The 18,785-nt window shown below is 38.4% G+C and overlaps 1 protein-coding gene across 1 annotated transcript in view; it reads left to right on the top strand.

Annotated features, from left to right (window-relative positions):
- Positions 1-12,974, top strand: part of LOC140231242 (photoreceptor-specific nuclear receptor-like) — a 44,643-nt gene extending 31,669 nt beyond the window's left edge. The window contains exons 5-9 of the mRNA XM_072311389.1: positions 6,200-6,472; positions 7,441-7,661; positions 8,268-8,505; positions 10,231-10,336; positions 12,838-12,974. Of these exons, the coding sequence (XP_072167490.1) occupies positions 6,200-6,472; positions 7,441-7,661; positions 8,268-8,505; positions 10,231-10,336; positions 12,838-12,970 (971 nt within the window). The 3' untranslated portion in view covers positions 12,971-12,974. The remainder of the gene's footprint in view (positions 1-6,199; positions 6,473-7,440; positions 7,662-8,267; positions 8,506-10,230; positions 10,337-12,837) is intronic.
- Positions 12,975-18,785: the final 5,811 nt, after the last annotated feature.

Raw genomic sequence — 18,785 nt, forward strand, 5'->3', positions numbered from 1 at the left:
AGCCTACGCTAATGCTTATTCAACATGCACTACAATATGTAGGCCCTACAATCAGAATTCAGCCATTATGTCCATAATGGGTTTGCCAATTCGCCGAGCCACATTCCCGGAAATATTTAAATAAGACATTGCAAGAAGTCTTCCTATCTACATGTATGTTTTCCGCATTTTCCGAGCTTGATTGCGTTATATCTAAATTTCTTTGTCAAAATTAAGATTCTATTTCAATGAGATAATACAGGAATAGATTTTACGAAAATGACAGTTTTATACGTCTAGTTGATGTTTCAGTTAAGATAAAGATACTAATATTATTGTACTTTCGTGTATTTCATTGCATGAAGTAAATTTAAGGTCTATCAGGAAAAGAGGACAAGTCCGAATGGGCATACAGTCATAGATGGAGTTTGTGAAACAGAACTTTTCGTCCATGAGTATCATAACTGGCACAATATTCTGATCCAACTGTAAATTCTCATTGACACAAGCACTTTGAAATGATAAGGATATAGAACAGAACTATAAGTCTACAACAAAACAAAACAAAACAAAACTTATCTAAACAAACAAAGCAAATCGAAATAAAAATTAACGCCTGTTTCCGTTACATATTATGGAACACATACGTTTTAACCATGATATTCCATATCATTATGCCTATTACTTCGGTGAAAATTGACACAATAATCATGCTCAGTTATCTTGTTTATGTCATCGACATATAGTTCAGCTATATGGCATACCGACTTGCGTAACTTTGTCGAAATATTATTATCGCATAATCGAATAACAGGCACAATTTGCATATGATTTGCGCAGTCAGTCCTGCCAATGGAGAAGTTAGCGCGTGCGATTATTTTAGAGGAAAGACTTTCATATTTTTTCCGACTTTCTCTCTCCGATTTAGCACCGATGTGCTACAAGACAGTATACGTGTATTTGCATAACATATTCATAAGCCATATTTCTGTATTGTCCGCGGTTACCGACCTGTTGGATTTCTGTATTTTGTGATGCAATGTATTTGTCACTACATATTACTAGCAATATTCCTCTTGATTTGTATCGTTGATAGGGCAAGAAAGAGAGCAAGAAGAGGGGGGGGGGGGGGGAGAGGTGGGGGAAGGGGGAGGAGAGAGAATTCAATGTTTGCATTTGCAATTCATATGGATAATGATGGAAGCTGATAAGGCTTTTTGGTAATGGCATTATGATCTAATCAGCGTCTCCGTTGTCATTTCTATTATTGACGACATCTTTTTTTTCTTCTCATGTAACTACAACCGCAGCATCATCATCATCACTCCCATCGCTGCCATGGCAACCAAAGACATCCTTATTCTTTTCATCATCAATATTTCATCCTTCTTCTCTCTTTTTCTTTTCCTTTTCGTTTGCCTCCCTGTTTAGTTGAGTAGTTGTTGATACCGCCGCCATCACCATAAATGCTCTTGTCATCGTTACTATCATGACCGTTGTGACCGCTTTTCTCATTATCAGTAAGGCTGCGCAATGTATCCTCATAATCACTTTTCCCCAAAATATGCCATGCGACAGAATACTATTCTCCGTCGCTTTCTGTCCGTTGTTTGTTTGTTTTGGTTGCTTTTACGTTTTTCCCCCAAATTGAACTCCTTCTATACATTTGGAAAATCGTATCGTAGTATAATGATCTGTAACTCTTTGCGCTCAAAATCGAAAAAAAAAAAAGTATTAAAAGAGCTAGTATAAGTTATTATACAAAATATCTATAATATCACTTTGATGCAAAACCGACAGTCGCTTTCTCCCTAATTCGCCCTTGTGGCTGCATGCGTACAGATGAGCTGTAGGTTTAAAAGGGGTTTTGGCAAGAATCTACAAAACTTTGTAATGAATAATATGCTGACATCCTTGTGGAAGGAATGTTATTTACATAAAATGTCGGTAATCTTCAATTTTAATGGAATACTTTTTTTCCGTGTGTGAGTGTGTGTGAGTGTGTGTGTGTGTGCGTGTGTGTGTGTGTGTAACAAGAACTTCAATATGAGAAGTGTGACGGGTGCAACGACTTCCAAATAATAGAGGTCGTAAAAAGGATATGTTAGGCGTCATCTGCATTCTGCACTGACGTATGGTGATAACTAGCAGGCTTTGAATCTCTAGAAGCCTGGAATCAAAAGAGAACCTCTCCCCACTCTGCAGGGTGAAAATCCCACTCAACAGTTTTATGGGGATTTCCACGTGGAAGAAGACAATTCGAGTCAGATTTTGCCAGATGATCGTAAAGTGGTTGGAATAAGGGGAACAAGCGGTATTACACACGCGAGAAAGGCAAAGATATGACTCCTATTTTGCCGTTAGCTATTTAAACAACCACCGCCGATCGTGCAAATTCAGCATTAGTCAATAATCTTCAAATTTTGACGCGCCTGTTGTTGCTGTTTTATATTCTTCTAAAAAAAAGTCACTTTCGGGTCTGCCTATTCACGCTGCTTGTCACACATGAAGACAATAGAACGAGAAAGTGCTCGAGGCATTAGACACTTTGTTATGCATACATGCTTCCTTGATGGGATTTTGTTAAGCTAGCGAGTTGTCAAAAAACAAAAGGAGAGACCCCGAAAGAGTTCGTATGAATGATGGATGCCGTGATGCTTCTATTGGCAGAAGCGAAGAAGGATGTATTTTCCACCCTTATTGGGTTTTGATTGTTAGCTCTTGTTGGCATTAAGCTTATCTTTTCTCTCGCCGTTTTCCTTTTTCCCCTTTTACTTTTAATATTTTTCCTCTCATAATCCGCCTAAATCAAATAAATTCAAATGAAGGATTTTATCATAGATACTAGGGATTTCCTTTCATGCACTTGTCTCTCCTTCACTCAGGCTTATCTGGTTTGCTTTTCATGATACGTTTAGAACCTAAGCCAGACAATGTCGCAGATACAATTATAATCTTCTTTGTTGTTATGGTTAGGCCACTGTTGGAAAAGCCACTCCGAGCGAGTGAATTTGAATAGAAAAGAAGAAAAAAAAAAGTATCTCGTATCTCGTCAAAATCAAAAACAATGTACTAAGCGTACGCTATTTTTCATCGTCATAGAGATGATGTGCTTCTTAATGTCCTTCGTGTCCATCATGCATAATTTATATATATATAATATATACAATATATATATATATATATATATATATATATATATATATATACATATATTATATAATCATATATATACATATGGACAGAAAGAGAGAGAGCACGTATGTCTTTTTAGTTTTACCCATGGTCATGTTAACCGGATAAGCTTTCGGACATTAAAGCTGAGAATCTGTAAATAAGATGATTTTGGCTGAAAAATTAAGAGGGGGAATTTTAATGTCATTCAGTGAACATTAAATTTTTGGCAATCTCGTCCGAATATCAAAGTCTGATAACCACAAATTTTAATGTACAATCATCAATCTACACATTACATGTATTGATATATACATGTATACACTCAGCAAAAAAAGAAAAGAAAAAGAAATACTAAACAATTTTTTAGTTTATATTTTTCATAGAAGATTTTAATGACAATAAATGTATTATATAACATATTACAGATAATTTAATTGGCTATCAACCTAATTGGTCAATATAGAGGAAGCTTTATGCATAAGTAAACACATTCGTTTTTGTCCTCCAAGGCACAAAAGTAAAAATTGCAATAATTGACATGATCTTTTTCATTTGCTAATTCCCTTCAAGATAACAATAGTTACAAAAAGTTAAAAAATATATTTTTAAAGTTTAACAACAATTGTTTAATACAACGAGAGACATGAATGGCATAGCAAAAATAAGCTTCCGTTCTCTTTATCTCTTTATAACCTCAAACAAAATCAAAGTGGAAAACTAAAGGTGGAAAATAAGAATTCTATATCAACTCAAACGTCATATGGAGATGATTAAATGAAGAGAATATCTTTATTTCATTCTTTTAATTTAGTAACTCAAGAATTCATGAGACAAATTCGAGAACCAAATATTATTTACAATTTTCCTAACTTGAGAAATCAATTGAATTCCTACCATATTTGTTAATATTGCTTCTTCTCTCATTTCATTTGAAATTGGGATTTGACAGAATATTCTTCATTTTTCTTCATTAATTTTAGCCTTGATCTTTTGGGCTTCAAACATAATAATACAGATCAAAGATTTATTTTTGCAACTTCAATAATGTTTTTTGTTGTGTTAAATTTTTTGTTCTTATTGTTACATGGAAGAGCACTTACGCCTGAATGACAGCTTGTACATTTTTTGCAATGTTTACTTTTGTGCTAAGGAAGAGAAAAACAAAGCTGTTCACTCATGTGTAAAGTTTCCCTTTTTATTGTCCTACCAGGTTGAAAACCAATTGAATTACCTTCCCTAAGGTATATGATACGTTAACTTTTAGCCAAATATTCTATGAGAAATATTAACCTGAGTGGATATGCATGTATATGCATGTATATGCATGTATATGCACATTCTTCTTTTCTTTTCCTTTTTTTAATCGTGCCCAACTGAGTGTGTATGATTGTGGTTTTTTTTTTTCTGTTTGTCATCATAAACATTTTCCTAGTACACACTATTCAATGAAACGCGTACATTTGCAACTCCTCTGTACTTTGAAACAAGTACTGTTTTATGTTACCTGCATCATTCTAATTACACCAGTCATCAAATACTCCAGCAGTACATACACAACTTGTGGAAAATGCATTATTCTCCAAAATTGCTTTTCGAATGATCTTGGCCTTACAAGTTCCGCTCTTCAGTCCATCACTCTTTCCCATCGCTGTTTCCCGTTTTGTCGTCTTCCATGACCCTTACAAACTATTGTTTCTCTTCTTATACGTTCATTTGTATATAGCTTTATTCTGTATTTTTTCCTTTATGACTTGCATTTCTTATCGCTAGACAACATGAATTGCCCAATATTATGTATACTTTATATGTACATATGTATCACCTTTTGTTGAATAGAAATAAAGTTTACCTGAATTCATGAAAACTAGTGTAAGAATGAATACATCGAAAACAACCAACAATGTGTGAAATAATCGGGTCATCTCTCATGAAGCAGTTAAAACAAAATTACCATACACTTTGTGTGCGGATGTGCCATGTGGGTCGCTGGAATTGCAATACCTCCTTTTTGTGCACGAGAGAGAAGCAAATCAGAGATTCTTTACCTTTGCCGTGTTTTCCTTGATACCTACTCTGTATAAGATGTTATTTTCGCGAGGGTTTAATTTTCGCGAATTTCGCGAGTCAAAGTTGGATCTCGAATTTAACAACACGCGATAATGTCTCCATACGCTCTGGTAATCATGGTAATATTAGATTAATGTTAGCGTCGATGTCATTTCGAGAAAACAACATCTCCTGAAAATATCCAACATGATCTCCTCTTTCGCGAAAATATCTCTACGCGAAAATAACAGCGTATACAGGTTTATTTGCACAGACGTCTGGAAATAATGACCCGTCCTTCCAGTCGAACCGATGCACGTTGCTAATATATTTGACACGTCATTCAAGTTTGGATGAATAACTGAATGCCTATGAAAAAGCCTGGCAAGTTACACCATGTGCCTGGCAGCCTGGGTCCAGAACGGGTTAAACTGGAATTTCGAAGTTGTTACCCTTAATTTCCATTCTCTTCAATGTGGAATTTAAGGCCACGCAACGTTTAAACAATCTGATCGGGCGTTTCTTGCCTTATAGAAATGTGCTTAAAGCATGTAAAGGGCTGGGATAGTTTGGGTTGAATTGGGTATTAAGGTCTTAATTTGGGGGAGATAATTAGAAACTACTTATCTGAAATATTAAAGAACATGCAATTCTAACAGGAATTCAAAGTTTATTTGATGAAAATGGCTTTGAATGGCTGAGATGTCAAAAAGTCAAACAAAGTGCCAAAAACACTTGAAAAACCCACCCTTTATTTGGATTGCTTTGTTTTCGATATCTCAATCGTTTTCAAAACCAATTGTTATCAAATAAACTTTGAAAACCTCTTAGTATGGTACGCTCTTTCATGTTTCACGAGAGGTTTCTCATTATCTCCACAAAAAAAAGTTAAAAATCATGGTCCTATCTCAACAAAAACTACATCATGCCTTTAATTTTATTCGGTTCTAGTCATAACTTTGAAGCTTTTGTTGTCTATCTCTGTCATCTTTGGTAGCCGTACAGAACGAGCGGCAGCCACGAAATATGGCGCACATTCGACTCGACAGCGTGCCGTCAGTGACCACTGCAGAGCCGCACGAACTCGCTCCGAGCCCTCTCACCCGAGAGCCAACTTCGTCATCGTCTCTCTCATCGTCCTCCTCGTACACGCCGTCGTCCTTCAGTCCCATGTCGTCGTCGCACGCGGCGTTCACGTTCACCACCAACCACCGGTTCATGGTGGGGCTGATGACGGCAGAGACTAGCGCCAAACTTGAGCCAGAAGATGGTGAGTAAAACTCATGTAAAAATGTTTTTGCATCATCTATTGCTTATCAGTTTTAAATATTGAAAAATAGCTTTGAGTACTACAGAATATCGGGAGATGATGATGAAACCCCTCCCGGTCGATTGGTTTTAAATGTTAGTCAGAGTTAAAATCATTGTTAAATAAAGCAGTTGACAGACATGTTTGTTCGTTTGCCTTCGGGTATTGCTAAGATATATCAACAGATTTAGAATTGACTTAGAATTGTTTTTTTTTCTTCAATTTCTATCACTGACTGATTCATCTTTACACTTTTTAACGACAAAAAACAATTACAGTCAGCTTTAAAAGGGGAAGATGAAGCGAATTAGTTTAATTCTCTGTGAGTGATTTTGTATTGTTCAGATGAATTAATACGCTTCTTGTCAACTCGTTTTCTCTGAAAACTAGCAATCCCTCTAGATTCCATATTTGGCTTAACCAGCCTCCGCAAACGCTGAACTTCTTCTTCTCATACTGCCCACCGCCACTGATTCTACGTCTTTAGTTCCATGCCACAACGTCATCAAAGTATCCTGACACACTGGGTGTAAAGATCTTGTTCATGTTTAAAAGTAGAACGCTCTCACGACCCACTACGATCTATACTGGCAAGAACAAGAACAACACAAATCTTCGCCATTCAATTTTTGACACATTAATAATCGTGATTGAAATGGGATGTGTAACTTCACATTATAATACTTGAATGCTTGTTTCCTTACGTCTATAAACAAATAGAGATTATCTGCAAATAGTAATTCTCGTCCTAGGGCGAAAACCTTATCACATTCTACATTGTAGCTCTCATGACGCACAAACCGACGTGATGTTTCGTGTTCCCCCCGCCCTACTTTCCACTTACTGTATTACACAGTCATGACGTTGATGTGATTTATTAGACGTCACAGTGATAATGGCTCTTCTAATGATTATCGCACTAATTGTAGCATTCCAGGAACAGACTGAGGTGGACGTAACAGGTGACGTCGATCCGCGAAGACACGCCCCTTGTCTGATTGGCTCAGAGCTTGCGACCACGCCCAAAGAAGTGGCCGTGTATCCAGCCAATAACGACAGCATCTACGAGTCGTCGGCACGCCTCCTCTTCATGGCAGTCAAGTGGGCCAAGACACTCCCATCTTTCTCAGGTCTTCCCTTCAGGGACCAGGTAAGATTGATTGATTGTTTGATGATTGCTTGCTTGCTTGCCTGCTTGCTTGCTTGCTTGATTGATTGATCGATCGATCCATCGGTTGATTGGTTGATTTCTTCCTTGCTTGCTTGCTTGATTGATTGATTGATTGATTGATTGATTGATTGCTCGATCGGTTGATTGCTTGATTGCTTGCTTGATTGATTGATTGATTGCTTGATTGATTGCTTGATTGCTTGATTGCTTGCTTGATTAATTGATTGATTGATTGATTGATTGATTGATTGATTGATTGATTGCTTGCTTGCTTGCTTGATTGCTTGATTGCTTGCTTGATTAATTGATTGATTGATTGATTGATTGCTTGATTGATACAACTGGTAAGGTTGTACCGCATGCTTGCTTCACACTGGTAACCTCTATTTCTGTCTTGATTAAAACGGTATTATATCTAAACCACTACCAGTTATGTTTCAAACTTCAATGTGTTAATTTTGTGTCATATTTATAAGTGAAAGTGAAACTAAATGTTAATTCAAATCAATTCAAGAATTTAACATAAATTAATGTTCATGATGACAAATGAACGAATCGCTCACTGACCGACTGACTGACCCACAGGTGATTCTTCTGGAGGAAGCTTGGAGCGAGCTGTTCCTACTCTGCGCCATCCAGTGGTCAATGCCGCTGGACTCCTGTCCGTTACTGACCGGTCTTCACGAGCAGATCCAGACGGACAAGATCGCCTCAGCCTCGGGGGACATCCGTCTTCTGCAGGAGGTCATGGCCAGGTTCAGGGGACTACAGGTGGATCCAGCCGAGTTCGCCTGCCTCAAGGCAGTGGTGCTCTTCAAACCAGGTAGGCCTTGTTAGAAGGTCGGCCTTGTTAGGAGGTCGCCACCTGTAGCTTAAAGGGACGGTATAATTTTGGTTGAGATGGGGGGGGGGGAGGGCATGGGGGGTTCAGGTTTTCATTTTTTTTTGCGAGATGATTGTTGGAACCCACCTTTCTATTAGGACCACTTTGCTTTACTTTGTTTTTTCATTTCTCTACCATTTCAAATCCGATTTTCATAAAACAATTGTTGAATTCCTCTCACGATAATTGTGTGCTCTTTAATATTTCTTATACTAGTAAGTGGTTTCTACAAAATATTAAAGCCTGAATCCCCATCTCAACCAAAACTAAATCATCCCTTTATACTAGACTTCAAACAAAAAACAGGAAACACAACCATGACAATGTAGTGTGCACCGACATTTATAATGCTGAATGCTATATGAGATGATTGTAAAATCTTCCTGCAACTTCAATTACAACTGGCTGTCATTACAATAAAATTATAAATCTCTTATCAATACACAATTTTAAGCTGTGCGCATAAACCTGAAAAGACAACTATCAAATGACAATAAGAAGAGAAAAAAGAAAAGGAGTATTACGTTTTAACAAGCTTGCAATTGCTGTCTTTAAAACACATTTTCACTTGTCCACGACATAATCATAGCTTCTTTTTTTTTCTTATTTTACAAAATTGTCGGTATAACTTCTCAGAGTTGTTTTTTTTTTCTGTGTGTGTGTGTGTACGTACATATTATATCTTTTACCGATTTAATAATCTGAACTATTTTGGCGGTTAGTAGATCTAACAGGTCTAGATGACATTGTATATTCAATAGATAAAAGTAATTAATATGCGCTGTAGATGGAATAAAAAAAAAGTCAGGAAGAGAGGTAAGGTCAACATCGGAGGAGACCTTCATACGATGGTAGTCGGACTGATTTGCATGTTTACCGTGGATCCGGGGATTAACCTGTCACACTTTGAGATGGATAAAGCTGGAAGGTATTAATGAATTCCATTGACGTTAAATCTCCAATCCCACTATAGGAGCTCACGGGGATTAAGCATTAAGTAGATACTTCTCAAAGCGTGAAGCTCTCCACCGAGATTTAATCAAAGATGTAAAGTTAACTTTGAAAAAAAAATACATACGACTGATGGAGGCTGACTCTTCTTTAATATACACGCGATGTTCTGGGATAGTCGGCATTAATTTGCAAGTAAAATATTATGATGTTTTATCGTTTTTTATCTCGTTCTGTTCTTGGTGTCATCGTTTGTCTGTTTGTTTTTATGATGTGGATATAACAAGCAGTGATCAGATTGGAGACATTATCTAGTAGTAAAGCTTAAATTGTATGTCTTTGGCAGGGGCTGGGGGTAAGGCCGGGGCGAGAGTGAAACTGTCAAAGTGAGAAAGAGAGAGTAATGGGGGAGAGAAATATGAGGGAGGGGAGAGAGAAAGGAGATTGCGTTGTTTGTGTGTGTTTGTATGTGTGTGTGTGTGTGTGTGTGTGTGTGAGTGTGTGTGTGTGCGTGTGTGTGTGTGTGTGTGTGATTGAGCAAACGAGAAAGAGGGAATATGAGAAAGGCCTTTTTTGTGTAGTTTATGTAATGAAATGGGGAGAAACAGACAAACAAACCAGTGAACAAACCGTGTCTGTGGAAACTGCTGGTGTTCATCCTTGTCACAGTAATTCATAGCCCCCCCCCCCCCTTCTTCTCCTTCTATTTGACAGAGACACGAGGTTTGAAGGACCCCACCCAGGTGGAGATACTGCAGGACCAAGCACACACCATGCTCAGCCAGCATATTCGGGCTCACCATCCGACACAGACAGCTAGGTTAGCAGGACAAAGTTTACCCATTAAAAAGAAAAAAAAAATCACAAAATCAGCAAATAAGCCAACAAACAAGAAAACAAAAGAAACAGAAACAAATCATCAAACAAATAAACAAACAACCAAACAAAGCAAGTGACAGCCAAAAAATCAAAAGATTGATCGCAAAAAGCAGGTTAAGCGCCATTTTCGAGTAATCTAAAGGCCGTGTCACACCTTTCCGGGCAAGCCTTGCGTGCGACTTGTGAAGAACAATTTTTACTACCCGGAGGTCCCCGCAGATGACCCGCAGATGACAGTACCTAGCACGTATCTCACCCGTAGTCACCCGGAGGTGCGCACGCAAATATTTTTACCCGCAACCTTGTTTAGGCCCTGTCACACCTTTCCGGGCATGCAACGCGGGCATGTTGTGTGTGGGGATTTTCCAGCATACCGGACAATTTCTGAAGGCGGACAAGGATTTGGGCGAGTCAGAGCATGTGTCTTACTTGCTGGACGCGTTCTACTTAAATTCTACTTACGGGTATACTGTGTGACCTGTGTACCAGTCGCGTGGGTGCTGACAACTCAGTGAAGGAATTCCTCTGAAGGAATGGCAGAAGTCCCACAGAATGTCATTATCTTGGCTGCTCGCATACGGGGACTGCGAAGCACCTGCGTGGGAGTTGCCTGCGAGATGATGCCGCTAAGGGCCTCCTACTGGCGTTCTGCGTGGACCTCTCCGGGCATCCCCGCGACTCACCCGGAAAAAGTTTTGGTCATGCTCAAAACTTGGCTGCGGTTAAATGGGACTTGCGACCTCCGGGCAACTACAGGCGAGATACGCGCTAGGTACTGCCAGGTGCGGACCAACTGCGGAGAGCTCCGGATAGCAAATTTGTTTCCCCGCAAGTCAAGCTGCAAAACTTCCCCAGATACGGTATGACAAGGCCTTGAGCATGCTCAAAACTTGTTCTGAGTGAGTCGTGAGGGTTCGCTCGCAGAGGTACACGCAGAACCCCAGTAGGAGACCCTTACCGGCAGCACCTCTCAGGCAACTCAAACGCAGGTACCTCTCAGTACCTGTAAGTCGCTCGTAACAGAAATTTCAAAGTTTCAAAGCTCCCAGGCAGGTCACACGGAATACACACAAGTAGAAGATAAGTAGCGCGCGCCTAGTAGGTAAGAAACAAGTGCAAAACTCGCAAACATTCTTGTCCGCCCGGGGAAATTCTCCTGCGTGCTGGAAAATCCCTCCTCGCAACAAGCCCGAGTAGTTGCCCGGAAGCGACGCTGCCCGGAAAGGTGTGACAGGGCCTTCAAGTAAGTCCATCATCAGACAGAGCAAAATAAAAAAATCTTTCCGATTATATACCTCACTTGCTACATAACAAGGCATATTTTGAAGTTCTCATAATAGATACCCCACATTTTCTTTCTTTTTTTTTTGAGCAGCTTTAGCTGCAGATATTTCAAATTAATGAGAATGGCTTTACAACAAAATCCTGAAGTACTGAATGCCCTGATTTGAGTGCATGGGATACACGTTAAGTGTCTTCTCACTCTCATGCACTGATCTCTATGGGGGATACAGAGTATACTGTAGTCTACTATCCGTATCTCAGTGGTCTTATGCCATGTATGCCGAGAGGCTCTCGGGCTTTGTTGACTGCCGTAGATGGCGCTTGGTCGTTTCGGCCAGAGCGGGTTGATAGATCTATCAACCCGCTCTGGTTTCGGCGCATGACATTGCTGCACGTTCTCATTATGACGCAGACGTTCGTTCTCACCGGTTTGAGAAGGGACAACCCCTTCAAAATAAATGTTGGCTTTCCATAGCAAGGGTATAACTTACGTTAAAAGGAGCACTAAGTCTTATGTTATTATAAAATTAGAACTTTGACAAACCTAGATCACTGCAATTTTTCATACAAAGACATCACAGATTATGGTTTGGTAGTAGTCTGATGAGGAACACGAATTTGGAAAATTGGCATCATTTGAAATCACAGTAATATAAATCTTTTATGGTTGTACTCACTTCCAAAAGGTATAGTGCAGGAGTCACAGGAAAACGTGGTGTACAATACCTTGCATATCAGACTAGTTTGCATTTCATATTTTAGTAGGGAAACGATAGCACATTGCGTAGGACTTTATTTGACTAGGGATGCCTGCATAATGGGTCAAGTGGCACGTACAATCAAGAACGATAATTCTGCACCAAGACGTGCCTCTTCACCAATATGCAAATCATGATTTGCAAAAGTTACGATGAAGAATGTTTGCAGTAAAAAGTCAGACAAACTTTAGACTGAAGAAAAAAATGATTTCTAAATGCTAATCAACAACTTGTAGCAAACCGTCATTTTACGTTGTAGGATCCCTCACTCATATTTCCACTTGATTTCAGACACTTTATATCGCTTATTTGCTTTTATATATTTTATCACGTTCATTTCTATTTTCTCTTCATCATCTCTGTCCATTCTCCTCCTCTTCCCGCCTCCTTTTGTAAACAGGTTTGGTCGTCTACTCCTACTGCTACCTTCTCTGCGGTTTGTGGCGTCAGAGCAGATCGAGCGACTGTTCTTCCGCTGCACCATCGGGGACACGCCCATGGAGCGTCTCCTTTGCGACATGTTCAAAAACTAGACACTCCCACAGTCCCACTGGTACAAATCTTGTCTGAATAGACAGACACTTTCTGGGAGGACATCGGGTCTTTTCAGTGATCTAGCCGTGCCAGCCCCTCGCGAGTACAAATCATACAGGGCGCCCCCATTCGACGATGAATCATGTAGGATTGCGAAGTTACCAGAGCAAAGCCATTGTATGCACTCTTTTTTGAGTCAGTGTGAATTCTGCCCCGTGTTATGCTGTGGCGTACAATCCATTAATTGGCGTGCGACTACTTCAGAGGGAAGGACTGTGTTGAGGCCTTTTGAGAAGACGCCACGCCAAAGAGTACATGCAGATGATGCAGTGTCATCGGCTCAACAAAAACTCCTGGACATGTTAGGGTCTAATAAAGATATTTAACACTGCCTATCAAAAAAAGAGGTTGAATTCTTTACGTGTGACTGGAGTGGTGCTTCAGAATAGTCATAAACTAAAATATCTGATGCCATAGCTATTAACAGTTAGGTAATAACTATAATCTAATGTTAACATGGTTCTGAGAGGAACAAAAGCAAAACAAGACCAGCGTAAGTTCGGAGTCTCAAAATAATATTGTAATTCTGAGCTTGTCTTTAATATTAGAATCACTATGCCAAAGGCCCGTAGCAATATCTGAATGAAACCGTCATAATTTCCCGCCCTAAGATTATGTTGTTGTGTTGTGATTTTTTTTTTGTCATTAAAAAAAGATATTCTCGTGCTGAGTTGTTTGGATTGTCAGTTACTACTTGTAATTTCCTTGCGTGCAAATTTTTTGTGTTAGAGTGCAACATGCCAACGTGCAGGCCCTAAAAAGGAACCCAGTTTATTCTTGTTTCAACGAAGTAACTGTCTGTTTGCTTTGTTTTATCTGAGCAGATTGTTTAGGCTGTTTTTGAATAATTCATGTTGTCAGTGTAAATCATTTGTTTGTATAATTTGAATGCCTATCGGTGCAGAAGACCCTATGGCGTTGTACACAATGTCCACAGTCTCTGGCACAAACATGGTTTACAGACGTGTTTCTCGTCCTTTTAGAGAGAATCATAATGAAACTTTTTTTTTCTAAGTCAGTATCGGGTTGCTGCTACTTTTTTTTTTCCAGTAATGGTCGTAGGAAATTGGCCTTTACATGGTAATCTCAAAACCAAAATGATGATCAAAAGTCGAATCTTGGCACAAAGCAATGCAGGTGACGTCACTTGTAGCCTACAAGTACATGGGCAGTGTTTAACGTTCTCTATGTAATTTCAGACAAAGGTCACATTTTGCACGTACATGCCCGCGTTTTTTGGGTTTTATGTTCATAGGTCCAGTAGCAGCGAACCTACTAAATATTTATCATTTTAGCAGTGTTTAAGTCGCTAATACAGTATTCAGGTTGAAGGTAAGGCTGCATCGAAGTCTTGCTTGGTGTTCAAAAACAAAGTTAAGCAATTAACAAATAAAAGAAGAAAGAATGCCGGAAATATGCGATTAACCATGACTGTAATGAAAGGTGCCTCTATGCAGCTACTCAAAACGCCCTCTTTTGACGAGAGGCGTCGGGTTTAACGGTGACAGTTACGCTCTTGAACCAAACAAGCTACTTTTACAAGGTATTGACAGGTTAAATGGATGATATAGTATTGGTAGAGATGAGGGTCGAGCTTTTAACATTTTGCGAATTACTGTAAGAAACCACCGTTCAAAGTTTATTTGATAAAAATCGGTTTTCAAATGACTGAGATATACCCCAAATAAAGTAAAACAAAGCGATCCTTATAAAAGGTTGGTATCACTTTTTATTATCATCGCTTTGTTTTGGATATCTCAGCAATTTCACAACCAATTAATATTTTTTCAGTTACTATGTGTGTGTGTGTGTGTTTGTGTGTGTGTGTGTGTGTGTGTGTGTGTGCGAGATTTCTGTAAACATGAGGTACATATTACTGCTTGATATCATTAAAAGACATATTGAGTTCCTGATATGAGGCAAATGTACAATGTAGTCACAACAATTATTATAGCTAAGGCCAAATGTTTTCACATGATCATAATCAAGTTCATGGTAGCATTTATTTTGTACGCACACGTGATGATTTCTGTTGTGAGGTCAACATGCAAATGATATGGGGCCCAGGGTTATCTTTGAAAGGCTGAACGTACTGTACTGCTGACTTTTGTGATGATGAGAACTCTGTATATATTATTATTATTAGCTTCGTAAAGTAAACGCGATCAATACTTATGTAAATATGATAACCTTTACCTTTGTTTACCTTATATGCTTGAGATGTGACCAACCAGCAAGACTGGTGTTTGTTTGTGTATGCATCTGTCAGTGTGTGTGATTGAGTGTATTTTATTTCATTTTGAATTGTTTTTCCCCTGGCGTAGTAAACCGCAAAGGTTCTGATTAAAACTGTACATTATGAGTATGTACATAATACAATATATATATATATATATATATATATATATATATATATATATATATATATATATATATATATATATATATATATATATATATATATATATGTATGGGTATGTATGGGTATTTATTTGCAGATCGACTTATCATTATAATATAAGTCGATTATGAAAGACGATGGACATATCGTATATACATAATATTACAAATACACCATGTACTCTTAACGACCATCCATTTGCAGCCACAACTAAAACATGAAATTTATCTTTCTAAACTCTGTTGCATTTGAGAAATAGGGCAATATTCATATTATCACTGACCCGCATATCCCGAGTATCTGGTTTTCTTTCTTTCTTTCTTTCTTCCATCCTTTCTCTTTTCTTTCTTGTGTCTACAAAATTTCAATCTTTCCCTTGTGAATACTTTCTTAGTCATAGTAATTTTTACCCGAAAAAATTATGTTTACCTTTGAATACTGTGGTGGTCAAGGTAATACTTGCCAAAAACAGCAATATTGAGGTGCGATTTTTCTTCAATTTGTCTCCCTCTACAAATGAAATTTGTAAGATCGCAACTGATCTATAATTCTTCAATTTTTAACAAACACGTCGGAGCTTGGGAATTTGTTCCAAGTTCATCGTGTCACTGCCGGAAACCAGGGATAGCCTGGTGGTAGTATCGCTGCCCGGAAAGCAGTAGATGACAGGCTCGAGTCCCGTGGTTCCCTTTTTTTCTGACATGTTTGTTCAAAAATATAAATGAGCAGTTGCGATCTTACAAATTTAATTTGTAGAGGGAGACAAATTGAAGAAAAATCGCACCTCGACCTACACGCCTCTGCTTCATAATCTCTTGCTTTCAACAGTGATATGAGATATCTTGAAAAAAAAAACAAAAAAACTCCAAGAAATTCCCCGTTTGACGCGTACAGTTGACCAAATTCGAATTTGCTATGGTATTCTTTGATTATCACTCAGTAACTCCATATTAAATCATTATCTTTCATATGCACCAGTACATATGAAAGATACCATGTTTCATATGTACCAGTACTAATCCGCAAACGTTTAAATGGACACCATTGTCCTCTCATGTCCTTGTCTTCATAAGAATGTCCTCTAATAACGTCTACCTCTCCTACCTGTATCTGTGTCATCTTCAGCTTGTGTGTGTGTGTGTGTGTCTCTCTCTCTCTCTCTTTCTCTCACGTCTTGTAAGCCTCTTCCTTCTCTCCCACACAACTACTAGGTGTTACAACAAACATTTTCCACTTTTGATCCTTAAGAGTTCAAAACTATATATCAGATAAAACTGTCAATGATATGAGCAATAGCTGAATAGTGTACAATTTTGTTGGAGGCACTTTTAAAATGACAGTATAATTCAGTTTCATTACATTAAACATTAATTTTTCAGTTAGGTTTCAGATTTTGCTCTGTTTTCAACCCTCAGCACAAACTTTAAATTTGCACAGAAGTCACTCGAAATGGTGTGTATGGGAGTGTGTAGTTGACACCCAGACAATGGTCCTGGACAATGACCAGGACTGGAATGCTCCATCATTTATTCATGAGGAATTCCATTATCACAGCTAGTCTTTATTCATTCTGAAATGTGGTGCATGCAAGCACATGGAAACATAATTATGCTTACTTTTTTCTTGTCCATGCATCTCACCCTTTGCTAGGAATTCAGACTAGTAGTGCCCAAGGCAATCCATCATGAATGATATTAATAAAGCATTCATGTGCCTTGGAGCAGAGCTCTGAACAGGTGGTATCCAGGTCCATTGTTCAGGGTCATTGTAAGCGCACACTCACATACACATCATTAGTTCCTGTGTAAAGTTCAGGTTTTGTACAGAGGGTTAAAATTTGACCAAATCTGGAACCTAACTTTGAAATTAATCATGGATTTCATGAAACTGATATAGGTTTTCATATTCAAATCATCTCCAACTAAACTGTACACTATTCATTTATTATTCGTGTCAATGACAGTTTTATCTGATATATGGTTTTCGAGCTATCAAGCATCAAAAGTGGGAAATGTTTTTTTTTTTTGTAACACCTAGTACATATACCATTCTTTATTTTCATATCTAACACCACAAACACTGACATACATACAAAGACATAGATTTGCACAAACAATGAATGTGTTGGTCATACTCGTCTCATATGAAACACATCGAAGACGCACAGTATCATACATCACGTTGACACATAATGAATGACAAAAGGCCATCGGTATTTTTTTCAGTATTCTTTTTTGTTCATTATATGAAAAGTACTGTATTTAAAAAGAGACACCACACACGGGTGTGATCCTTCCTCAGTTACATAAATCTCTGTCATAATCAATATATGTACAAAACGATACCCCACGTAGTATTTCAATAACGGTTTCTATACATTTCATACATGATAGCGCATATTGTTACAGTCTGCTTGTACGATAATATCAACGATAGTGTGATACCATGTAATAGTCATTCGGCAGTTATAAAGACACTTGAGTATACGTGCAGTTTTCAAACGCTAGTATAAGTGGTGATTAAAGCATTTTACAAGTACGAACTTATTATTACTAAAACATCATTTGCGGCGTTATTACATAACAACCCGACTGTAAGGCTGGGAAAACGAATCGCGGTCACGCGTAACTGGATTCTACGACATGTACAGCAAACAGTGTGCGGGTCACACATACATTGAAGCATGCTTCCAAGCGAACAAGAAACAGAATCAAATTTGATATGGAATCTCTACGTCTTCACTACCTGCCCGGCTGAGTATCTTACAGCTTTGCATTATTCATACATGGACATTTGGCGATTGCACTGATGTATGGCCTGGAAACAACCCCGTGTCGACTAATTCACTTGGGGCATATTTGAAAATGTCAAACATAACATTATTCCGAAGAAGAAAATAAAGTTTTGTTGAGAAAGCCATGCGAGTTTCTCACACCAAAAATTCATCTATCTTGCTTGAAACTTCCCGATGTCAACGTGGTGATCATTTCATTAAAGGTGTTCTACCGCGGAATCGAATATATCACCTTTTGGGCTGTAACAAGTATTTCAATGCCGGCTTCGATTCAAACGCCAGTATACCACTTGTTGTTGAAATGGCGCATCTTTCAAAGTAATTTGAAATGTTACCTTATCCGACCGTACCAGTAGCGATACATTGTTCATTTAAAGGGGTCTCGGGTTGTTAAGAATCTATTCTACTCTAGGTATGCATCAAGTATCATTTCTTATCGAACTATATAATGTACTCGGGATTAAAATTGTTTTCACCATGCCTCCCAAACGAGCTTTCACAAAGGATGGACTTTGGAATATGGGCCCGTATATTTTCAACTCGCTAATTATTTCATCAA

The sequence above is a fragment of the Diadema setosum genome, chromosome 7, assembly GCF_964275005.1.
Source record: "Diadema setosum chromosome 7, eeDiaSeto1, whole genome shotgun sequence".
NCBI lineage: Eukaryota > Metazoa > Echinodermata > Echinoidea > Diadematoida > Diadematidae > Diadema > Diadema setosum.